Source organism: Somniosus microcephalus, chromosome 14 (assembly GCF_052327205.1).
Source record: "Somniosus microcephalus isolate GS21.2 chromosome 14, FLI_Smic_1.0, whole genome shotgun sequence".
Taxonomy (NCBI): Eukaryota; Metazoa; Chordata; class Chondrichthyes; order Squaliformes; family Somniosidae; genus Somniosus; species Somniosus microcephalus.
Window position 1 is genome coordinate 46,694,341 of NC_141000.1, and position 25,954 is coordinate 46,720,294.

Here is a 25,954-nt window from a genome sequence, read left to right on the forward strand (position 1 = left end):
TCCTCCACGCCCGCCTCCTCCTCCACGCCCCCCTCCCCGCCCCCCTCCTCCTCCTCCTCGCCCCCTCCTCCTCCTCCACACCCTGCTCCTCCTACACGCCCTGCTCCTCCTCCACGCCCACCTCCTCCTCCTCCACGCCCACCCCCTCCTCCACGCCCACCTCCTCCTCCACGCCCACCTCCACGCCTACCTCCTCCTCCACGCCCACCTCCTCCTCCACGCCCACCTCCTCCTCCACGCCCACCTCCTCCTCCACGCCCACCTCCTCCTCCACGCCCACCTCCTCCCCCACGCCCACCTCCTCCCCCACGCCCACCTCCTCCTCCACGCCCACCTCCTCCCCCACGCCCACCTCCTCCCCCACGCCCACCTCCTCCCCCACGCCCACCTCCTCCTCCACGCCCACCTCCTCCTCCACGCCCACCTCCTCCTCCACGCCCACCTCCTCCTCCACGCCCACCTTGCCCTCCTCCTCCATGCCCTCCTCCTCCTCCTCCTCGCCCTCCTCCTCCTCCTCGCCCTCCTCCTCCTCCACGCCCACCTCCTCCTCCACGCCCACCTCCTCCTCCACGCCCCCTCCTCCTCCACGCCCCCCTCCTCCTCCACGCCCCTCTCCTCCTCCTCCTCCACGCCCCCCTCCCTCCACGCCCCCCCTCCTCTCCCTCCATGCCCCCCTCCCCCTCCTCCACGCCCCCCACCTCCTGCTCCTCCTCGCCCTCCTCCTCCTCCTCGCCCTCCTCCTCCTCCTCGCCCTCCTCCTCCTCCTCGCCCTCCTCCTCCTCCACGCCCTCCTCCTCCTCCACGCCCTCCTCCTCCTCCACGCCCTCCTCCTCCTCCACGCCCTCCTCCTCCTCCACGCCCACCTCCTCCTCCACGCCCACCTCCTCCTCCACGCCCCCCTCCTCCTCCACGCCCCCCTCCTCCTCCACGCCCCTCTCCTCCTCCTCCTCCACGCCCCCCTCCTCTCCCTCCACGCCCCCCCCTCCTCCTCCTCCACCCCCTCCTCCTCCTCCATGCCCCCCTCCTCCTCCTCCACGCCCCTCTCCTCCTCCTCCACCTCCACGCCCTCCTCCTCCTCCTCCTCCTCCTGCACACCCTCCTCCTCCACGTCTGTCTTCTCCTGCTCACCCCCCCTCCTCACCCTCCTCCTCCTCCTGCACTTCATTTATTTGAAGGTATCTGCGTAATATGAGACAGGCTGTAATCTTTCTCCTCCACCCTCGCCTCCTCCTCCTCCCCCACGCCCTGCTCCTCCTCCTCCACGCCCACCTCCTCCTCCGCGCCCACCTCCTCCTCCGCGCCCACCTCCTCCTCCGCGCCCACCTCCTCCTCTGCGCCCACCTCCTGCTCCGCGCCCACCTCCTGCTCCGCGCCCACCTCCTGCTCCGCGCCCGCCCACCTCCTCCACGCCCGCCCACCTCCTCCACGCCCGCCCACCTCCTCCACGTCCGCCCACCTCCTCCACGTCCGCCCACCTCCTCCACGCCCGCCCACCTCCTCCACGCCCGCCCACCTCCTCCACGCCCGCCCACCTCCTCCACGCCCGCCCACCTCCTCCACGCCCGCCCACCTCCTCCACGCCCGCCCACCTCCTCCACGCCCGCCCACCTCCTCCACGCCCGCCCACCTCCTCCACGCCCGCCCACCTCCTCCACGCCCGCCCACCTCCTCCACGCCCGCCCACCTCCTCCACGCCCGCCCACCTCCTCCACGCCCGCCCACCTCCTCCACCCCCGCCCACCTCCTACCCCGCCCACCTCCTCCTCCTCCACGCCCACCTCCTCCTCCTCCACGCCCACCTCCTCCTCCTCCACGCCCACCTCCTCCTCCTCCACGCCCCCCCTCCTCCTCCACGCCCCCTCCTCCTCCTCCACGCCCCCTTCCTCCACACCCTCCTCCTCCTGCACACCCTCCTCCTCGCCGCCCTCCTCCTCCACGTCTGTCTTCTCCTCCTCACCCTCCTCCTCCTCCTTCACTTCTTCCTTCTCATCTTTCTCTTCCTGCTCCTCGTCTTTGTTTTCTCCTAATAGAATCATAGAAATTTACAGCACAGAAGGAGGCCTGATTGCAATTTCTGCATTGTCCCTATCTTTTGTTAAAACAGATGCAAAGTATTCATTAAGAACCAAACACAGGTTACCTTTATGGTCCCTAATAGGCCCTACTCTTACTTTAGTTATCCTCTTGCTCTTAATGTATTTATAAATACATTCTCATCCTCATTCTCTTACGTAAAATTTGTTACTAGCAGTTGCCTAAGAACGCCAGGCTGGAATGCCCTCTGATTTTCCCTCCTTCCCTGTAGGGAGGTACCTAATCACTGCATGGAACCTCTGTATATTGTCATTCAGATGTAGGGATCATGGACAAGAGCTCAACTCGTACTACTCCATGGCGTGTAGTGTTGCAGCTCCAGGATTCTACATTACTATGACTTCTTCACAAAAGATATTAATTCCAGAGTTTGCAAAGTATATTTTATGCCAGGCAGATTGTTTGAGATGCAGTGGTCATATGATACAGTGTACAACCCAAGGCAATGTTGATAATGACCTGTCATCTTTGCTCATTTAGGATCAGAATCACCAGTAGAATTTTGAACTGTTGTGAAATTGTATATTTTGCAAGAGTCAAGTGTATGTTATAAACAGAATCTTAGACTTCAGAGAGGTGGAATGTGGGAACTTATGGAGCTTGTGACATTGAGTAGCATGCAATCTGCTAGCTGTGAGGACCTGGCAGTTGCATTTCCTCGTGTGACTTCTTCAATTGCTTTCTCCATCCTATCATTCCCTTTTCTGAAGTTAATTAAATGCGAGAGAACTGAGGCAATCAAATATGCATGAAAGAAAAATGTCTGCAAAATTGATTCTCAGCTGGTGAACTTACAATAGTCAGGAAGAGGCCTTGTTAAACATGTATGCTCTGATGGTTAGAGTGATAAGAACATAAGAAATAGGAGCAGGGATAGGCCACTTGGCTGCTCGAGCCTGCTCCGCCATTCAGTAAGATCATTGCTGATCTTGGGCTCAAAGCCACTTCCCTGCCCACTCCCCATAACCCTTCACTCCCTTATCTTGCAAAAATCTGTCTATCTCAACCTTAAATGTATTTAATGACCCAGCCTCCAAGGCTCTCTGGGGCAGAGAATTCCACAGATTTACGACCCTCTGAGAGAAGAAATTCCTCCTCATCTCAGTTCTAAAAGGGCAACCGTTTATTCTAAAACAATGCCCCCGAGTTCTAGATTTCCCCACGAGGGGAAACATCCTCTGCATCTACCTTGTCGAGCTCCCTCAGTATCTTTATATGTTTCAATAAGATCACCCCTCATCTTCTAAATTCTAATGAGTCTCAGCCCAGCCTGCTCAAGCTTTCTTCATAAGACAACCCCCTCATCTCAGGAATTAACCGAGTGAACCTTCTCTGAACTCCCTCCAATGCAAGTATATCATTCCTTAAATAAGGAGACCAAAACTGTACGCAGTACTCCAGGTGTGGTCTCACCAATACCCTGTACAGTTGTAGCAGGACTTCCCTGCTTTTATACTCCAACCCCTTTGAAATAAAGGCCAACATTCCATTTGCCTTTTTGATTACTTGCTGTACCTGCATGCTAACTTTTTGTGTTTCATGCATAAGGACCCTCTGAACTGTAGCATTTTGTAATCTCTCTCCATTTAAATAATAATTTGCTTTTTTATTTTTCCTGCCAAAGTGGATAACTTCACACTTTCCCACATTATACTCCATCTGTCAAATGTTTGCCCACTCACTTAGCCTGTCTATATCCCTTTGCAGGTTCTTTGAGTCCTCTGCACAACTTGCTTTCCCACCTAGCTTTGTATCATCTGCAAACTTGGCTACATTACACTCGGTCCCTTCATCCAAGTCATTAATGTAGATTGTAAATAGTTGAGGCCCCAGCACTGATCCCTGTGGCACCCCACTAGTTACCGTTTGCCAACCGGAAAATGACCCATTTATCCCGACTCTCTGCTTTCTGTTAGTTAGCCAATTCTCTATCCATGCTAATATATTACCCCCAACTCCGTGAGCTCTTATCTTATGCAGTAACCTTTATGTGGCACCTCATTGAATGCCTTCTGGAAATCCAAATACTCCACATCCACTGGCTCACCCTTATCCACCCTGCTCGTTACATCCTCAAAGAACTCCAGCAAATTTGTTAAACACGATTTCCCTTTCATAAAACCATGCTGACTCTGCTTGACTGCATTATGATTTTCCAAATGCCCTGCTACTGCTTCCTTAATGAAGGACTCCAGCATTTTCCCAACGACCGATGTTAGGCTAACTGGTCTACAGTTTCCTGCTTTCTGTCTCCCTCCTTTCTTAAGTAGGGGTGTTACATTTGCGGTTTTCTAATCCGCTGGGACCTCTCCAGAGTCCAGGGAATGTTGGTATATTGCAACCAATGCATCCACTATCTCTGCAGCCACTTCTTTTAAGACCCTGGGATGCAGGCCATCTGGTCCAGGGGACTTGTCATCTTTTAGTCCCATTATTTTACCAAGTACTTTTTCCTTAGTGATGGTGATTGTCTTTAGTCCCCCCCCCCCCCCTCCCTGTGGCCCCTTGATTATCCATGCTGTTAGTGTCTTCTACCATGAAGACAGATACAAAATATTTGTTAGGAGTCTCTGCCATTTCCCTGTTCCCCATCATTAATTCCCCATTCTCATCCTCTAAGGGACCAATGTTAACTTTAGCTACTCTCTTCCTTTTTATATACCTGTAGAAGCTCTTACTTTCTGTTTTAATATTTCTTGCCAGTTTACTCTCATAATTCATCTTTTTTTTTTAGTCATCCTTTGCTGGTTTTTAAAAATTTCCCAATCCTCTGGCCTCCCACCAATCTTGGCAACATTGATATCATCCTTTACTTCCTTAGTTAGCCACGGATGGTGCTCCCTTCTCTTAAAATCTTTCTTTCTCACTGCAATATATTTTTGTTGAGAGTTATGAAATATCTCCTTAAATGTCCACCACTGCAATTCAACTGAATTAACTTTTAATTTATTTTTCCAGTCCACTTTAGCCAGTTCTGCCCTCATGTAATTGCCTTTGTTTAAGATGAGGACAACTGATATTCTTTGGATGGACACTGCTGTGTTCTGCTGTCATTGGGACTCATTGAATTATGACTTACATGTCATGTATAACCAGCAATGGTGAAGCAAAAGACATGAAAACGCACAAGTTAATAGGAGTGATCTTGCATGTTTTTCAATAAAGCCTTGTTACTGAAGAGTATTTGAGGCACGAGATCCTTTATCTGCTTAACGGTGTTTGTACAAAAGCTGCCTGCATTGAACTTTTATGTCCAAACGTTTTCCTTGGGATTTAATTACAAATGACTTAGTTCATTGTCGAAGCTGATGTGCTGCCACGTGGCATCCTTACCTGACGTGGGAAATTGAGCAGCTTATCTTTGCCTTCAGTTCTAATTAAAGGGATGATTCTTAAACCTGTTAGTAAGAGAAATCGCTTCCCTAAATCCTGCTGTTTTGGATCTGCATATGATTTGTGTGTTTAAGTTAGCTTTGAGGTGGTGGTGTGGGGGGTGGGGGAGCAACTTAGCTGCAGCACTGCTCTTTCACAGTCTCCAGACCATTTCCTAAATTTGGGTCCTAAGATGCCATTTAGGTCTCTACCCGCTTTGCTATTGTAAGTTCTTCAACCCGCCCAGAAAGCATTGGTGGTGCCATTTCCAGCAATATTTAAAGGTATTCTCAGCTGCTCTCCGGTAAAATGCTGGAAAGTTTTGGAAGCTATTTTGCTTCTGTTACATTGTGGTTTTTATGCAGGTCACATCATCCTAAACTCAGCTCAGCACCAACATTTTACACCAATTCCTGGGCTTGGAATCAACAAATGAGGATTTTCATAGAATGATAAAAATTACAGCACAGGAGGAGGCCATTTGGCCCCGGTGCTCGCGCTCTTTCCTGTAACCCCATTAAACCCTGATCATTTTATATTCCTCCTTTTCAACAACTTATCCCATTCCCTTTTAAATTATGTTTTACTCTCTACCTCAATAGCCACCTTTGGTGAACGATCCTATGGTTTAATAGCCCTCAATTCCCTTCTCCCTTGGTTCTTCCAGTGAGAATCCTTTGTCTCCATGCCCCCATTCCCTATTTCCCCTCTCACACCACCCCCATTCCTTAGTCACCCTCTCTCCACGACCCCATTCCAGGCTCCCTCTTTTCCCCCATTCCCGACCCCAGTCTCCCTCTCTTTCCTTCCCTCCCTACCCCCTACCCCCCACTCCCCCCTCCCTCCCTCCCTCCCACACGCCCCCCTCCCTCCCCCATGCCCACTTCCTGCTCCTTCAAGGCTCCTGAGTCCCCTCCTGACTGTTTCTGGCATACCAGCCGGTCCCCCGGCTCTGCAGTCATGGGCGGGTGACGTCACCGGGCCAGAGGCTTCTCTGCAGCAACAGCCAGTTAGGGAGCGGGTGTGGGGTTCGGGGGGGGGTTGCGGGGGTTGTAGGTGCTGCTGCAGCGAGTAATTTAAAGCTTAAAGATCTCCCGGGCTGCGAGTAGCAGTGCCCGGGAGAGACAGGTGCCCCATTCCAAGAGACTCGCAGGCAATTCAGGAGTGTTGGCAACCCTAACACTGCAATGTTAATCAAAGTACAATGGGTAATAGAAGCTATCTACACTACACTAAATCAATAGCTTATGCACAATCATGCAGATGTATTTTCATAAGTTGTTGCACTGAAGGAAATGGAAAGCTTTGCAGTTTGTACCTCCCACATGGTGACACTACAAGGATAACATTTGAAGTGTGAAAGGAGAGAGGGCACTTTGGCTAGACTGGCATCTATGATTTTATCTCTAAATAATGTAGCAAACTTCATGGTCTGTCGGTTGAATGGTAATAGCTAAGCGCTTGTGAAGTGGCTGCACTGCCGCCAGTACCTGTAACACTGGGAAAGTACTAAGCAAACCGCTATTGTTATCTCTAGCTTGACAGAAGTCCACAGTGGTCATTTTTTTTTTGGCTTCGTGGATTTTGCCAAAAATTGCAGGTGGTGAGGACATTCAAATGTTTACCTTTTACTTTGCACTCAACATTCAGACTAATGAGGGTGGGGGAGCAATTTTAACCTAACCCCATTGAAGTCAGTGGAGAGTCATATTGGGCGGGGTGTAAAACCGGCGTTCCACTCAATTTTATCAGTTTTCTGATGGACGAGTTAGGTTAAAATTGTCCCCTAGGTGTAAAAAGATGGTTGGAATTGCAGTGTGAATTTATTAGAAATGATAGTTGTAACTGTGACTGGGAAGTGATTAGGAGAGGGGCAGAGGCAATGTTCTCTCTTTGACTGCCCTATCATGACCTGACTTAAATTGATTGCATTACCTTTACTGTTACTGCAATTTCAGGAGCTTTTGAACACAGCTTTATATAGCTATATATATCAGTTGGGCATTACCTTTGCATTATTGATAACTATTTTTTGAGTTCGGAATGTTAAGCAGGAAATGAGGTTTCAATACATTTAAAGCTGTACAAAATCTTCAAACAGAAAATATTTTATTGACCTTTTCCCCTGCTGTTTGAGGGCAGGTTTCAATGGGATGCGTAATCCAGATCATGAGACACTTTCGGAACAGGAGAAGACCAGAATGGGCTCAACCCCACTTAACCTGCCTTTTCAAAATGTCCCTTTCTGTTTTTAGCAACATCGCTACATTTATGCTATCTGCTTTAGCAGCCTTCCCAGGTAATGCAAATTCCCCGTGTTTATTGTCCTTTTGGATGAATAAGTACTGGCTGAATTTCCTCCTTATTACAATAATAACAACTTGCCTTTAATGAAGATTTAATGTTCCCAAGCGCTTAATAAAGGTGTAAGAAATAAATGGATGCCAAGCCAAAAATAGGAGATATTAGTTGGAGTGGCCAAAACTCGGTGAAAGAGGTGGGTTTTAAGGGGAGAGAGCGAGACCGTGATTTAGAAAGCTTGGGCCTTGGTGACTGAAGTCACAGCCACCAATAGTGGGGTGAAGGGAGGGGGATGCACACAAGGCCAGAGTCAGAGGAATGGAGAGTTTTGAGGGGGGGGGGTGGTGGTTGTAGGGCTGGAGGAGGTTACAGAGATGGGATGGGGTGAGGCAATGAAGGAGATCTAAACATAAAGTTGAGAATTTTAGATTTGAGGTATTGGGGAACCAAGCTACCGAAGGCAGGGGTGATATGTGAGTGGGACTTATGCGTGATAGGATAGGGGCAGCAGAGTTTATGATGAGCTGAAATTTATGGAGGGTGGGAGGCTGACCAGGAGAGCAATGCAATTGTCAAGTTTAGAGGTGACAAAGGCATGGATGAGGGTTTCAGCAGCTGATGGGCTGAGGTATGGACAGAGGCGACTGATGTGACAGAGGTGGAAGGAGGCGGTCTTTGAGATGGAGAGGATGTGAGGTCAGTGGAGATGATGGCCGGGCAGGGAGATGGAATCAGTGGCACGGGTTTGTGGTGGGGACCAGAGACTGTGGCTTCGGCCTACCCAACATTTAACTGGAGGAAATTGGAACTCATCCAAGACTCAATATTGAGCATGTGATTGCCTCTTAATGCCCTCTGAAGTGGCCTAGCAAGTAACCCAACTGCAAACAATTGCTGCCACCATCTTCTCAGGGCAACTAGGGATGGGGTATGAATGTAGTCCTCGCATTATCACTCACATCCTGAGAGCAAATAAAAAAATATATAACTTTTGCATTTTAAATAATGAGATGACAAGTATGCTGTGTGAGTGCCGAGCCCAGTCCATCTGCTTATGTGTACTGGTGTGCCGAGCCAAGCTAACCCTGGCAGATGGATAGATTGTGAGAGGCTGCATGGCACAAGTAATGGTTAGAACTCTACAGAGCATTGAAGTAGTGAACGAAGTGCAAGGGACCTGATGTGGCTGTTCAATTCCTTCACTATTTTGGGAAAGGGGAGGAAAATGTGTTTTTTAATTAGTATTACTCCCGGAGAAGTAGTTGAAGGAGGATATGGATAGGCTAGGTGAGTGGGCAAGAACATGGCAAATGGAATATAATGTGGAGAATTGTGAAGTTATCCACTTTGGTAGGAAAAATAGAAAAGCAGGGTATTTTTTAAATGGTGAGAGATTGGGAAATGTTGGTGTTCAGAGGGACCTGGGTGTCCTTGTACACAAATCACTGAAAGTTAACATGGAGGTACAGCAAGCAATTAGGAAAGCAAATGGTATGTTGAGGATTTGAGTATAAGAGTAAAGACATCTAACTTCAGTTATGTAGGGCCCTGGTGAGACCACACCTGGAGTATTGTATACAGTTTTGGTCTCCTTACCTAAGGAAGAATATACTTGCCATAGAGAGAGTGCAACAAAGGTTCGCCAGACTGGTCTCTGGGATGGGGGAATTGTCCTATTGAGTAGACGAGGCCTGTATTCTCTAGAGTTTAGCGGAATGAGAGGTGATCTCATTGAAATATACAAAATTCTTACAGGCTTGACAGGCTAAATGCAGGGAGGATGGTTCCCCTGGCTGGGAAGTCTAGAACCAGGGGTCACAGTCTCAAAATAAGGGGTTAGCATTTAGGACTGAGATGAGGAGAAATTTCTTCACTCAGAGGGCGGTGAATCTTTGGAATTCTCTACCCCAGAGGGCTGTGGAGGCTCAGTCGTTGAGTATATTTAAGACAGAGATCGATAGATTTTTGAAAATTTAGGGAATCAAGGGATATGGGGATAGTGCAGGAAAGTGGAGATGAGATAGAAGATCAGCCATGATCAAATTGAATGGTGGAGCAGGCTCGAAGGGCCAAATGGCCGACTCCTGCTCCTATTTCTTATGTTCTTATGTAGGAGTTTTAAGGAAGGTCGTGAACTTTGTACAGGCTGTGATTGCTGCTTCATCGCTGCGGCACAGGAGTGCAGGAAAATAAAACCTGTTACTTAAATTCTGTTTGTAGATCAGGCAGAGAGAGCAAAGGCTGGGCAGAAAAAAAAGCAGAAAGCAGAGGTTGTTTGCACATTTTTAACTCGCACACAGGCATAAAAGGCAGTCAGCCAAGAATGGGAACAGGAAGGTATCTTTGGATGTCCGTTTCTTCAAATGTTCGTGCAGCTGAGGCTCAGCTAGCCTATCCTTTTGCGAGAACTAACAAAAAAGTTCGGTTTAAAATGATACGCCACTGGTGTGTACTTTATTTATGCGTATATAAATTTCAAAATGCCAAACCTTTGAGGTATAATCAAACAATAATAGATTTCATGTGTTAACAAATTTCATTGTGTAAATCTACAGTCTATTATGTCAAGGAGTGAAGAGTTGATGGGCATAAGCATTAGTTTGAACTTTGAGCGCAATTGCGGTGTGGGGTGGCAAGGTGGGGCGACAAGAGCATGAGACCCTGACCATTGTACCACCCAGGTACATTAAAATTTTTCACAAAATACACCAACCTGAAGCCAGTGGTAATGACGCAATGGCTGGTGAGCATAAGCGGAAAATGACACGACAGCAAACCGCCACCGGGGACCCAAGGAAGCTACCCCCGGCAAGGTAAATGATATGGAGGCTTGTTCTGAGATGATCGTGGACATGGGAAAACAATGCAAAGCTTGGGGGAAGGGAGACCCAAAGATTCCTTGTTGGGCCTGGAGGAGCTGGCCCACAAGAAAAGAAATGTAAAAAATCAAACATCATTTACCTGGGCCTCCTCTTGCCATGGAGCCAAATCACGGCAGCATTCCCAGGCGTGGTCGGCACGGTGCGTGACTCACACAGCTAGGCGTTAAAATCACTGGGTTCTGAGTGAGGTCATTGGACCCTGACTTTTGAATAATTATGTGGCCCTTGTTGGCCTGCGGCGAGTGCATCAAACCCCTCCCAAAACATGGGAGTAAAAACCGCGGCTAGCGAGAATGCAACGTGAGCATGGTGGTATGGGCGTACTACCATTTTAACTCTCTGTATGCCACATTCTCTTTGGGGGTTGAAGGGGTGGAGGGGCTTTGCTTTCTGGTTTTCTTACTTGATCTTTGTTTGATGGGACACTACAATAATGTATCCTTTTTAAACTCTGAATTAATTCAAGTACTGATCATCCCATTTTTAGATGATTGTTCTCTCATTAAGTGGGACTGTTATTTCTCTCAAGGCAACTCATTTTACAAAGTAGGTCACCACCAAACAAATGGGACATTTTTAAAGATGTGTTAGGGCAAGACAAATTTTATTGATTTCAGATTGGAGAGCCAATCTGTTTTTCAATTTTATAATCGATCCGCCTTACTTAATATATAACTTGCTGTTCTATCAATTCACTCTATTTCATTTTTAATGAATATATAGAACAAGGGTTGTAACTCATCTGCACTCTATAAAATGCGGAGATCATAAAAGCTTGGTCGATCACTGTTGTTGGTAGAGAGAGCAGAGTTAGAATAAATGAGAGCAACTCGTGGCCAATGGGAGTCCGGTCATTGAATGGTTACAGCACAGAAGGAGGCCATTTGGCCCGTTGAGCCCGTGGGAGAAGCGACTTGAAAACTGGGCAAAGTAGAAATGGGACAGATTGGATGGAGCTTTGAAGCCACCATTTCACTTCAGTGCCCAAAAATTGAAAAAGCTTCAGTGCTTCAGAACTGGTTGAGTGTTCCCAATTATCTGCCATTTTTTTCATTTGGGATGTGGCTTAAGCCATGGATTATAAAACAGACAAATAGAAGCCAGGTAAGTGGGTTTTCACATCATAAACAAGGCACGAGAAGTAGATGGGAGTTTATAAACTTTGCAAAAGAAAATTCTAGCATTCACTTGTATGTTAATATTTTTCCATTATGGGATTTATGTTCCCCTATAGCTGATTGCTGGAGCATTTCAAAGTAATTGGTCATTCACCTTTCTCCAAAAGATTGTAAACAGTGTAAAAGTGGTATTGGGGTTGGCAAAATAAGAGCTGATTTATAACAGGAGTTATTTGCATTAATAACCAACCAATCAAATGCATGAGTAGCAAACCCAAAACAATATCCAGGAGAGGAGCAAATTTGGATTTGTTCATTTGTTTAGCCCAAGCTGAAAAACATTCGAGTTGTGATTTTCCAGTTCTTCTTTAAACTAACGATGCCTCTCTGCCCATGTGCATAGAAGGAAAGAAAGGCAAAATCACTGCATCTGTATTTACTGTCCTCCTAACTATTTTGCCTTCCATCACCTTCATATCCATGTACCATTATTTTCAAGGGGAGGAAGGCTAAGTATCCATCAGTCTAGTGGGTGTGACTGAGCTCTTTGTCCAGTGCTGGGCATACATTGTGCTCTCTGATGGTGTATGGTGAAGGATAGGTATGTATTTGATCCTTAAATAAAAATAGAAAATGTTCGAAATACACAGCTGATCAGTTAGCATCTGTAAGATTAAAAAAAGACAGATAATGGGGAAGGTCACACACCCATCTGATCTGTCGTCTCTCTTTGCAGCTGCAGTATATTTCCAGCGTTCCTGTTTGTTGTTTTAGATTTCAAGCATTTGTAGTTTTATTTTAATTTATTATTATTTATTTGCTCCTTCCCTGACTGATCAGAGTTGGGCATGTATCCGATACCTGACCAATTAGCTTGTACCATCACTTGATGGAGAGTTGTCTACAATTTTATTTGACTTATGAAATCTAACATTTTACATTCAAAGTTAAAATGAAGATTTTAAATCTATTTTACTCAAGAATGCTTTTCATTCTAAATTTTCAGATGAAAGAGAAGATGTTCAAAAGAAAACATTCACAAAATGGATAAATGCACAGTTTGCCAAGGTAAGAGGAAACCAATGTGATTTGGGGATTAGATTGAGGCAAGGAATAAATGTGCCTGTGTGCTGAGTCTTTTTTTATTAAATCTTGTTGATGGTTTTGAACTGTCAGAGGTCGAACTTTTGGCAGTTCAGAAGCAAAATATATATTTCTCTATTGCATCAGCCAATCTGACTCTCCTAGTGTACAATATACAAACTTATCGCAATAGGAATTTCATGTGGATAAGGACATTTGTAGGACACCTATTTGTTCATTAACTTGTGTGTAAAGAAGCCATGATTTGGTTCGATGTCTTTCTACAGTATTATGTTATAGAATCACCTAACTATCAAAAGATTATCTGTAGGTTTGCAAGATGTAAATATTTAATTTTACAGTCTCTAATCTGGAGAATTTACTTACCACTAGAAACTAAGATTATATTCTTATTTCCTCTGCCGTTGCCAGAAATACCTCTCTTTTGACTCTAAAAGCAATTTGTTTTCCCCTAGTTTCTCTCTGTCTACTCTGTTCAGACCCCTCATGATTTTGAACACCTCCATCAAATCTCCTCTCAACCTTCTCTGCTCGAAGGAGAACAACCCTAGCTTCTCCAGTCTATCCAAGTAACTGCAGTCCCTCATCCCTGGAACCATTCTTGTAAATCTTTTCTGCATCCTCTCTAAGGCCTGCATATCCTTCCTAAAGTGCGGTGCCCAGAATTGGACACAATACTCCAGTTGAGGCCGAACCAGTGTTTTTATAAAGGTTCATCATAACTTCCTTGCTTTCGTACTCTCTGCCTCTATTTATGAAGCCCAGGATCCCATATGCTTTTTTAACCGCTTTCTCAACCTGCCCTGCCACCTTCATCGATTTGTGCACATATACCCCCAGGTCTCTCTGTTCATGCACCCCCTTTAGAATTGTACCCTTCAGTTTATATTGCCTCTCCTCGTTCTTCCTACCAAAATGTATCATTTCGCACTTTTCTGCGTTAATTTTCATCTGCCATGTGTCTGCCCATTCCACCAGCTGTCTATGTCCTCTTGAAGCTTAAGCATAGGCATCCTTGCCAAAGTTAAGGATGCCTATGCTGGGTAATGGAACATCTTATTTAACAAATTTTGACATCAAGCACTTTCAGGAAAGGCAAGGCATAATGTGATACAGAGTTAAACTCCTTCAACTCCGCCTTCACAGCATTGCTTGACCCGAGGAGCACTTCATGCTGTACTTATGTGATTTCCCCACCTCCCCCCTCCACCATTCCAAACACGTTGTGACTTTTTAGTGAGATTGTGATTTGTTGTCAAATTATCAGCAATTTTGAGCTGTGGAATTGTGCACAGCTGGTTTGGGTTCAGATTACCAAAGCTCATCTTATATTGGACCATTACATCTTTGAGACAGAAAGCGATTTCATGCATAGAGCTAGGCTGGATTTGAACTGAAATACCAGAGAAAAAAAGGACTCTATTTTAAACTACTATGCTATTCAATTGCTTTTGAGAGCATTTTTAATAATTTGTCACAACTAGTGTACATATTCAGCTCTATGACTTCTTTAGGCTAATGAGTACATTTAGCACCAAGGCTTCTAATTGGCAAGTAGCAGGAATCCTACTCCTTGGGGGAGATTTATTAATATTTTTTAAATGAATACCATCCTAATAACTGCAACGAGAGATAGACCAGCTCAACAAGTAACAAATGATTAAGATAGCATGCGTTGAACATGATGCTTGTTTGTCATTTTTAACTCCAGTGCCCACTTAAGGAATTTCCAATATTGTGGCCAGGCTCCTCTGAAGAATGATGAACATTGTCACCTTATCAAAAAAAGTCAGTGCGAGCATTAAATTGCCCTTGGTCCTTCCAGAATAGACCCCATTATAATCAAATAGTAAAATAAACAAAATAAGTTTTTATTAATGGTGCTCAGACAGAGTCTGTCTGGGCTGAGTTAAGAAATAAAAGGATCTGTTGCTATATTGGGAGTACATTGTAAACCATTGAATATTGGGAAAGAAATAAAAAAATGAGATTTGTATGCAGTTCAGAGAGGTTTGAAGTCGTAACAGAGTTGTAACATTGGGACAAAGTAGATTGGGATAAGACATCCAGTTGCGGTCAAAATGAGGCGGGGGTTCCAGCCTGCATCCAGATCCGGTTTCTCAATTATGTATGTCCACTGTGGAACGAGCTGTGCTAAATGTGATTTTTGGCTAATGATCCAAAGCAAGTAAGTAACCTAAGGATAGCGGACACTTGGGAAATAGTGACCTTAACCTAATTAGGTTCACACTGAAAATACGGAGACATGACTACAGGGTGACCAAGGCTGGGAGCTGAATATCCAAGGTTATTCGATATTTAGGAAGGACAGGCAAAAAGGAAAAAGAGGTGCGGTGGCGTTGTTAGTAAAGGATGAAATCCGAGCAATAGTGAGAAAGGTAATTGGCTCAAAGTCAAGATGTAGAATCGGTCTGGGTGGAGCTAAGAAGCACCAAGGGGCAGAAAACATTGGTGGGAGTTGTGTATAGGCCTCCAAACAGTAGTAGTGGTAATGTAGGGGATGGCATCAAACAGGAAATTAGAGATGCATGTAACAAGGGTACTACAGTAATCATGGGTGACTTTAATCTACATATAGACTGACCAAACCAAATTTAGCAATAATACTGTGGAGGATGAATTCCTGGAGTGTGTACGAGATGGATTTTTAGACAAGTACATTGAGGAGCCAACTAGGGAGCAGGCTATCCTAGATTGGGTATTGTGCAATGAGAAGGGGTTAACTAATAATCTTCTTGTGCGGGGTCCTTTAGGGAAGAGTGACCATAACATGATAGAATTCTTCATTAAGATGGAAAGTGAAGTAGTCCAATCTGAAATTAGGGTCCTAAATTTAAACAAAGGGAACTACGAAGGTATGAGGAGTGAGTTGGCTATGATGGATTGGGGAGCTTCGTTAAAAGGCATGACGGTGGATAGGCAATGTCTAACATTTAAGGAACGAATGCATGAATTGCAACAGTTATACATTCCTTCCTGGCGCAAAAACACAAAAGGAAAAGCGGCCCAACCATGGCTAACGAAAGAAATTAAGGATAGTATTAGATCCAAAGAGGAGTCATATAAAGTTGCCAGAAAAAGTAGCAAGCCTGAGGATTGGGAGCAGTTTAGAATTCAGCAAAAAAGGATCAAGAGGTTGATTAAGAGGGGAATAATAGAGTATGAGAGTAAACTTGCAAGGAACGTAAAGGCAGACTGTAAAAGCTACTACAAGTATGTAAAAATAAAAAGGTTAGTGAAGACAAATGTAGGTCCCTTACAGTCAGAAATGGGAGAATTTATAATGGGGAACAAGGAAATGGTGGAGCAATTAACCAAATAATTTGGTTCTGTCTTCACAGAAGAGGACACAAATAACTTCCCAGAAATGTTAGGGAACCAAGGGTCTAGTGAGGAGGAGGAATTAAAGGAAATTAATATTAGTAAAAAAAAATAGTGCTGGAGAAATAAATGGGACTGAAAGCCGATAAATCTCCAGGGCTTGATAATCTGCATCCCAGAGTACTAAAAGAGGTAGCCATGGAAATAGTGGATGCATTGGTTGTCATCTTCCAAAATTCTATAGATTATGGAACAGTTCCTGCAGATTGGAGGGTGGCAAATGTAACCCCACTATTTAATAAAGGAGGGAGAGAGAAAACAGGGAACTATAGACCGGTTAGCCTAACATCAGTAGTAGGGAAAATGCTAGAGTCTATTATAAAGGATGTGATAACAGGACACTTAGAAAATATCAACGGGATTAGACAAAGTCAACATGGATTTATGAAAGGGAAATCGTGTTTGACAAACCTACTGGAGTTTTTTGAGGATGTAACTGGTAGAATAGGTAAGGGAGAACCAGTGGATGTGGTGTATTTGGATTTTCAGAAGGCCTTTGATAAAGTCTCACATCAGAGGTTAGTGTGCAAAATTAAAGCACATGGGATTGAGGGTAATAAACTGGCATGGATTGAAAATTGGCTAACAGACAGGAGACAGAGAGTAGGAATAAATGGGTCTTTTTTGGGGTGGCAGGCGGTGACGAGTGGGGTACCACAGGGATCAGTGCTAGGACCCCAGCTATTCACAATATATATCAATGATTTGGATGAGGGAACCGAATGTAATATTTCCAAGTTTGCTGATGACAAAAAACTAGGTGGGATTGTGAGTTGTGAGGAGGATGCGAAGAGGCTTCAAGGCGATTTAGACAAGTTGAGTGAGTGGGCAAATACATGGCAGATGCAGTATAACGTGGATAAATGTGAAGTTATCCACTTCGGTAGGAAAACCAGAAAGGTAGAGTATTATTTAAATGGTGATAGATTGGGAAATGTTGATGTACAGAGGGACCTGGGTGTCCTTGTAGACCAGTCACTGAAAACAAACATGCAGGTGCAGCAAGCAGTTAGGAAGGCAAATGGTATGTTGGTTTTCATTGCAAGAGGATTTGAGTACAGGAGCAAGGATGTCTTACTACAGTTATACAGGGCCTTGGTGAGACCATACCTGGAGTAGTGTGTGCAGTTTTGCTCTCCTTACCTAAGAAAGGATATACTTGCCATAGAGGGAGTGCAGCGAAGGTTCACCAGACTGATTCCTGGGATGGCAGGACTGTCGTATAAGGAGAGATTGGGTCGACTAGGCCTGTATTCACTTGAGTTTAGAAGAATGAGAGGGGATCTCATTGAAACGTATAAAATTCTGACGGGGCTAGACAGACTGGATGCAGGGAGGATGTTTCCCCTGGCTGGGGGGTCTAGAACGAGGGGTACGGGGTAGGACATTTAGAACTGAGATGAGGAGAAATTTCTTCACTCAAAGGGTGGTGAACCTGTGGAATTCTCCACCACAGAAGGCTGTGGAGGCCAAGTCACTGAATATATTTAAGAAGGAGATAGATAGATTTCTAGACACAAAAGGCATCAAAGGGTATGGGGAGAGAACGGGAATATGGTATTGAGATAGAGGATCAGCCATGATCAGATTGAATGGCAGAGCAGGCTCGAAGGGCCGAATGGCCTACTCCTGCTCCTATTTTTCTGTTTCCAAAAGGAAAGATGAGGCAAATGTCATCAAGGTGTTGGCCTGAAAACGAGTTGTGTTGGATTGGAAATGAATTGCGTTCAGTGATATGAAAGTGACAAGGTGCCAACACACAACAAATCAACGGTGGGAGTTATTTAAATATGAGATGAATAAGGTACAGGTGAAAAACATTCCATGCAGGAGTAAATAGAGTGTGTTATAGGCTGTGGTTCCATGGATAATTAGAGAGGTTAGAGCAAAAATATGGTTTAAAATGAAGCATATAATCAATACAGAAGAAAGCAATAAGAAATACAAAAGGTATAGAAAAGAAGTGGATGGAGTTTAGGAGAGCTAGATGGGAGTGTCACTAGCAGCCACCAGAAAGAGAAACAGCAAGGGAGTTTGTAAAAGGACAGTCCAACGAAAGGGTGGGACAACTTAGAGATGAAGGGTTCATTGAATGAGTTCAGAGGTGTTGGAGTATTTCGCCTCAGTTCTTAAAGAGGAAGGTGCAAGTGGAACTTCAGGCATTGTACTGGCCACGCTAGACGTGCTCCTATCTAGTTATCCAGCAAGTTAAACACTTATTCAAAATAATTCTTCGTGAAGCCGTTTGCTGTTTGAAGCCTTTACTTGAACAAATTTGTGAAACTGTAAACAAAGATAAAGTATGTTTTGTACATAAACTGAGCACTATACATTCGATATTACATAAGATATAAGCATATTTACAACAGTAGAATAGACTAATTGTATAACTAACTAACATTTGGACTCACTTCTGTAACTATCAAATATTAACCTTTTATAAACATAGTGTTATCAAAATACTACTCTGACAACATTGCTATTATGCTAAGAAACAAAGATACTCACAGATATTGCGCTTGGCCCAACATATGAAATCAGATTACATTGGATTGTGAAACCCTTATGGAACCCTCCATTACTGCCAGGTTCTTCCTGGAATTCTATTTCCTGGGATTCTACTTCCTGGGATACACAGGAAGAAAGGTACGAAGGTCAAATGACCTCTAACAGGAAGAAAGGAACGAAGGTCAAATGACCTCTCACAGGAAGAAAGGAACAAAGGTCAAATGACCTCACACAGGAAGAAAGGAACAAAGGTCAAATGACCTCACACAGGAAGAAAGGAACAAAGGTCAAATGACCTCTGTTTCATACAAACACACTGCTAACACATAACCACCACCAGAGGGTGCTATCTGCACACATAAAATAGTCCATCGGTCCAGAACAGGCATAATTGAGGAGGATGTGGAACAGCTGTTACTGGAGAGAAATATTCAATAGGCAACTGGAGTTAAAAAAAAGTTGGAAATACTCAGCAGGTCAGGCAGCATCTGTGGAGAGAGTAATAGAGTTAACGTTTCAGGTTGATAACCTTTCGTCAGAACATTGCGGGATGGGTAAAGCGAAAAGAAGAAAAAAAAGGGGAAATGAAGTGATGGATTCAGGTCAGGAGCAGCAGCCAAAACACGCATCTGAATGGTCACAGAGAAACTCAAGTTACATGGGCATGGTTACATAGCAAGATTCGGATAGATATGTCATGTTAATAAACAGGGAATAGGGAGGAGACAATAGGAGGAAGTCCAGAGATAAAGTCAGAGGTCCCATGGTGGGATAAAGTTGACATAGATAGGGAGGAGTCAGCTTGGAGCATCGCCTACTGATGTCTAGGTTCAGACACAGGATTGGAGGGCTAGTGAGTCCAGAAGCTATTTGAAGGGTAGAGTGTCAGAGGACGGACTGCTGGAGGTATTTCCGTGTGAATGAAGAGCCAAGTGGTGTGCAGAATCAATCGTGGGGCAAAAAAATGGTGATGACGTTGGAGGTCACTAAGATCCAGAAGTGGTGGAGAAATGGACTTCGGCCCAGGAGAGTGAATTTTTGGCCAGGAACCAGACTATAGCTGAAGCTGAAAAACTAGTAGGACAGTTATAAGATCAGCAGGTACCAGCAGCGGTGGGGGATGGGCTGTAGGCTAGAGAAGGTTACCCTAAAACTTGAGCAACTGAAAAGCAGATCAGAAACACAGAGTAGTCCAGTGGAGAAGCGTAGTCTTGATGTCCAGGAAATTGGAAGCTGAATTTGAGCTAAGATCCAGTGCTCACTGATGATAAACAAAGTGCAGGCATGGTCGGGGGATGGGCAGTGGGGCCAGGTAACTTTAAACTAACAGTTAACTTGTAGTTCGAGCTAAAACGCACCCACTGTTAGAGCCAGGGGAACTTAAACAGTGGATGAGAGAAGATTGGGGGAGAAAGGGCAAAAGACGGCCAAGGATAAAGTTGCACAGTAAAGGAGCTGCCAGCCCAGGAGCCATCTTGGGGGAAAAAAAGCAGCGGAATGTAACTGAAGGCAACGGGGGTAGAAAGAGCAACAGGCTTCCAAGGAGAACCCTCTGACAACAGCTGGAGTCATTTGCGACATGCTCAATTATGGATACCTTCTCCTGAAACGCAGCTCGTCCCACTGCACAAACACTTTATTGAACATTGTGTTCTGCCTCTCTCTGGCAATTCACCATGAACACAATCTTCTGCATTTACATCCAAACAAACCAATCCTAGTCAACATATCTTCTAAAGAGTATGAAAAACTGCTTAAACATCAACTTCAGCTAAAATCAAGAATTTATTCATTCCTCTTGCTTCCTGTACATAGTACCATTTTTTGCAACAGTGTATTTAATTTAGGTTCTTCTAATTGTTCCTAATCCGATGCTCGTCCTAAGTGTTACTTGAGTGGCTGGGGCATGTGAGGCGGTTGGCAGCTTTTTGTTTGTATGAGCCTGTTTGGACTTTGTAACTTTCCTCTCAGTTGCCTACATCCTGAGAAGGACCAGCTGCAGGCAACATCTCCAGTGCTGTGGCCTGGCCACGTTGGCCCTGCGCTCTTACAACAACATATGCGAGCATCTGAGGGGAATGGTGTTAAGGAAATTGATGGGATTGAAGGCAGATAAATCCCCAGGGCCTGATAATCTACATCCTAGGGTACTTAAGGAAGTGGCCCTAGAAATAGTAGATGCATTGCTGGTCATCTTCCAAAATTCGATAGACTCTGGAACAGTTCCCATGGATTGGAGGGTAGCTAATGTTACCCCACTATTCAAAAAAGGTGGTAGAGAGAAAACGGGGAATTACAGACCGGTAAGCCTGACATCACCAGTGGGGAAAATGCTAGAGTCCATTATAAAAGATGTAATAGCAGAGCACTTGGCAAACAGTGACAGGATCGGACAAAGTCAAAATGGATTTACAAAAGGTAAATCGTGCTTGACTAATCTACTGGAATTTTTTGAGGATGTAATTGGTAGAATAGATAAGGGAGAACCAATGGATGTGGTGTATTTGGACTTTCAGAAGGCTTTCGATAAGGTCCCGCATAAGAGATTAGCGTGTAAAGTTAAGGCACATGGGATTGGGGGCAAGGTACTGACTTGGATAGAGAACTGGTTGGCAGACAGGAAGCAAAGAGTTGGAATAAACGGCTCTTTTTCCGAGTGGCAGGCAGTGACTAGTGGGGTACTGCAGGGATCGGTGCTAGGACCCCAGCTATTCACAATATATATAAATGATGATCTAGACGAGGGAACTCGATGTAATATCTCCAAGTTTGCAGACGACACAAAGCTGGGTGGGCGTGTGTGCTGTGAGGAGGATGTCGAGAAACTCCAGTATGATTTGGACAAGCTGGGTGATTGGGCAGAAGCATGGTAGATGCAGTATAACGTGGATAAAGGCAAGGTTATCCACTTTGGTGGCAAAAACAGGAAGGCAGATTATTATCTGAATGGCAATAGATTGGGAGAAGGGAAAATGCAATGAGACCTGGATGTCCTTGTGCACCAGTCGCTGAAGGTAAGCATGCAGGTGCAGCAGGCGGTTAAGAAGGCAAATGGTATGTTGGCCTTCGTAGCGAGAGGCTTCGAGTACAGGAACAAGGATGTCTTGCTGCAATTGTACAGGGCCTTGGTGAGACCACACCTCGAGTATTGTGTGCAGTTTTGGTCACCTTATCTGAGGAAGGATGCTCTTGCCATGGAGGGAGTGCAGCGAAGATTCACCAGACTGATACCTGGGATGGCAGGAATGACGTATGAGGAGAGATTGGGTCAATTGGGCTTATATTCGCTGGAGTTTAGAAGAATGAGAGGGGATCTCATTGAAACTTATAAAATTCTAACAGGACTAGACAGACTAGATGCAGGAAGGATGTTCCCGATGGCCAGGGAGGCCAGAACCAGGGGTCACAGTCTATGGATGGGGGCAAGCCATTTAAGACAGAGATGAGGAGGAATTTCTTCACCCAGAGAGTGGTGAACCTGTGGAATTCTCTATCACAGAAGGCAGTGGAGGCCAATTCATTAAATATATTCAAGAAGGAGTTAGATATATTTCTTAAGGCTAAAGGGATCAAGGTATATGCGGAGAAGGCAGGGACAGGGTACTGAATTTGGATGATCAGCCATGATCTCATTGAATGGCGGAGCAGGCTCGAGGGGCTGAATGGCCTACTCCTGCTCCTATCTTCTATGTTTCTATGGGACTGACCAGAGAATCGGGTGTGACCTGCTATCTTGAGAGATGGCAGGTTCATATGAGCACCTTTCTGCTAGGCGACTGATCCGTAGGAAAGCAGACATAGAAACATAGAAGATAGGAGCAGGAGTAGGCCATTCGGCCCTTCGAGCCTGCTCCGCCATTCAATGAGATCATGGCTGATCATCCAAATTCAGTACCCTGTCCCTGCCTTCTCCCCATATCCCTTGATCCCTTTAACCTCAAGAAGTATATCCAATTCTTTCTTGAATATATTTAATGAACTGGCCTCCACCGCCCTCTGGCAGAGAATTCCACAGGTTCACCACTCTCTGGGTGAAGAAATTCCTCCTCATTTCAGTCCTAAATGGCTTACCCCTTATCCTTAGACTATGACCCCTGGTTCTGGACTCCCCGGCCATCATAAACATCCTTCCTGCATCTAGTCTGTCCAGACCTGACAGAATTTTATAGGTTTCGATGAGATCCCCTCTCAATCTTCTAAACTCCAGTGAGTATAAGCCCAATCGACACAATCTCTACTCATACGTCATTCCTGCCATCCCAGGTATCAGCCTGGTGAATCTTCGCTGCACTCCCTCCATGGCAAGAACATCCTCCCTCAGGTAAGGTGACCAAAACTGCACACAATACTCAAGGTGCGGTCTCACCAAGGCCCTGTACAACTGCAGCAAGACATCCTTGTTCTTGTACTTGAACCCGCTTGCTACGAAGGCCAACCATTTGCCTTCTTAACCGCCTGCTGCACCTGCATGCTTACCTTCAGAGACTGGTGCACAATAACACCCAGGTCTCTTTGCACTTCCACTTCTCCCAATCTATTGCCATTCAAATAATAATCTGCCTTCCTGTTTTTGCCACCAAAGTGGATAACCTCACATTTATCCACATTATAGTGCATTTGCCATGTTTCTGCCCAATCACCCAACCTGTCCAAATCGTACTGGAGTTTCACGACATCCTCCTCACAGCTTACCCTCCCACCCAGCTTTGTGTCGTCTGCAAATTTGGAGATATTACATCCAATTCCCTCGTCCAGATCATTAATATATATTGTGAACAGCTGGGGTCCTAGGACCGATCCTTGCGGTACCCCACTAGTCACTGCCTGCCACTCGGAAAATGACCCGTTTATTCCAACTCTTTGCTTTCTGTCCACCAACCAGTTCTCTATCCATGTCAATACCTTGCCCCCAATCCCATGTGCCTCAATTTTGCACTCTAATCTCTTATGTGGGACCTTATCGAAAGCCTTCTGCAAGTCCAAATACACCACCTAATGGTCTTCTGTGTTAATTGATCAGGCAGACTAATTTTCAGCAGTGGGAATAGTGACATGTTTTCAAAGTTTGAGAAGGGGCAAAGAGATGTAGAAAGAGACGGGCGGGCTTCTAAGACTTTTTTTTCTTAAGTATTCTCACTTCCTCTCCATTTCTGAAGGTGTTGATTCATGCTGGAGTCTGCTTCAGTCAGTGGCCACCCTCAGTTATTGTGTGAACCCAGGCAGTGAGTGTTGGCACACCAAATCAACCGTCAAGAACCTAATCTCGTGCTTATACGCATGCGTGCCAACACACACAAGCACATGTACACCTGCCCTCTCTTAACTTGCACATATACACTCACATACTTAGACTTGCAGTTTCTAGCAAGGTTCACTGGAAGGCAGTTTGGAATGGGCAGCTTGGCTTTTTTCCCCTTCTTTGTCAATGAGTACTGGAGTCGGTTGTAGTGCCCCTACTGTAAACCCAGCGGAGGCCACACTAGATTAAACCAAGGATACTCCTGTTCTGGCTGGTTAAGTTCACCATTGTCTAATGCATTTAACAACAGAGCCATTGAGGAGCTGTAAACCTTTGTTAAAATATAAATAATGCTTTCCACTCAATCATTCTTGTAGTTGAACATTGCATTGATTACGTTTCTACTTCATTATTGAGTTTATGCTGAAATGCCTGCCATAAAATGCTGCACCCACCTTGGTTCCTTGGACAGTACTGCGTCTTGCTGTCTGGCTGAACAACCTCCAATTTATTCTGTCTCTGTCTGTTCCAGAGTACGTATGTCAGATAATAAACTGAAGACCTAAAACACATTTTAATGTTTAACATTATTAAAAATAGATCACCAGCCTTCAATCCAAGGTGGTCTGTAAACTCCATTAAATATTTTTGGTATAACTGATTTGATGGTAAGGTAATTCGTTAATTATATAATATGTTCTCATATATAAAACGTGAACACAGCTGAGGCCCAGGTTCAGCCAAACCTTTCTGTATTTGTGCAGAGCAGTGAATGAGCTGATGGTGCAATCACCCAGTGGAGTGTTTAGTATAGCAGAACCAATCCTGTTCATGGTGAGCGTCACCATCTTAGGTTCTTGTTTATTTTTTGGAAAATGTGTGCCTCCTATCAGATGAAAGTAAAATAACCTGATTCCTATTTGAGATTTACACGATGGTTTTCTCACCAGCAACGCAGATTTTGAATTCTGTGTGGCACCATAACCACTTTGGGCATAATGGAATATTCACTTGGAAAATTCAATGGATTGGATAGAGTTAATCTAGATTGTACATAGTCTGTGGAAGCAGTGGGTTTAATAGGCAGAATTACCTTTTCTCGTTCTATGATTCCTTACGTTTATTTTTTGTACAACAGATGACTGGGAGTTTGAAGCATTCAGGTGATGTCATCAACCATTTGCATCATTTCGCCCAGAGACTTTACAGCACTCAGTGTCTGATATGCATCAAAGGTTGACATAATTGAGTTGTTCGAAGGTGCTGAGTAAAGGCAAGTTGCCTTCTCATGAAGTGACAGAAAATAGGAACACAGATTTGTTTTTGGGTTGCTCTTGCATACTTCCTCGCACTTGGTTTAAGAGCAGCTCTGGGAAAGGCCTCGGAGCAGATTGCCTGCCTTTCATTTTGGTGGTAGGAGTTGTCTGGTTTGGAAGGAAGAGCAAAAGAAAATATTACAGTATAAGGAAGCATTCTCTTTTTCTTAATAAAAAAAAGTAAGGGCTACGGGAAAATGACAAATCCTACACACTTGGTATACTTATGTCCATATTATAGCTTCTAGGTATAGGAAGGGAAGGTGATGCAAACTTTTTTTTAGTATGTTAGGAGGCAAGTGTATTTTTTTAAATTCATTGATGGGATGTGGGCGTCGCTGGCTAGGCCTGCATTTAGTGCCCATCCCTAATTGCCCTTGAGAAGATGGTGGTGAGCCGCCTTCTTGAACCGCTGCAGTCCATATGGTGTAGGTACACCCACAATGCTGTTAGGAAGGGAGTTCCAGGATTTTGGCCCAGCGACAGTGAAGGAACAGCGATACAGGTCCAAGTCAGGATGGTGTGTGGCTTGGAGGGGAACTTGTGGGTGGTGATGTTCCCATGCGTCTGCTGCCCTTGTCCTTCTAAGTGGTAGAGGTCGTGGGTTTGGAAGGTGCT

General features: G+C 45.0%; 2 protein-coding genes across 9 annotated transcripts in view; both read left to right on the forward strand.

The window, feature by feature from the left end:
* dmd (dystrophin) overlaps positions 1-25,954 on the forward strand; it is a 2,562,635-nt gene that overhangs the window by 493,084 nt on the left and 2,043,597 nt on the right. For all 8 annotated transcript variants that reach the window (XM_086007360.1, XM_086007362.1, XM_086007361.1 and 5 more), the window contains exon 2: positions 12,774-12,835. In XM_086007360.1, the coding sequence (XP_085863486.1) occupies positions 12,774-12,835 (62 nt within the window). The remainder of the gene's footprint in view (positions 1-12,773; positions 12,836-25,954) is intronic.
* Positions 1,041-5,580, forward strand: LOC147107478 (uncharacterized). The gene has a single exon (XM_086006539.1). It carries the CDS (start codon positions 1,189-1,191, stop codon positions 2,203-2,205), a length of 1,017 nt encoding a protein of 338 aa, XP_085862665.1. The 5' UTR covers positions 1,041-1,188; the 3' UTR covers positions 2,206-5,580.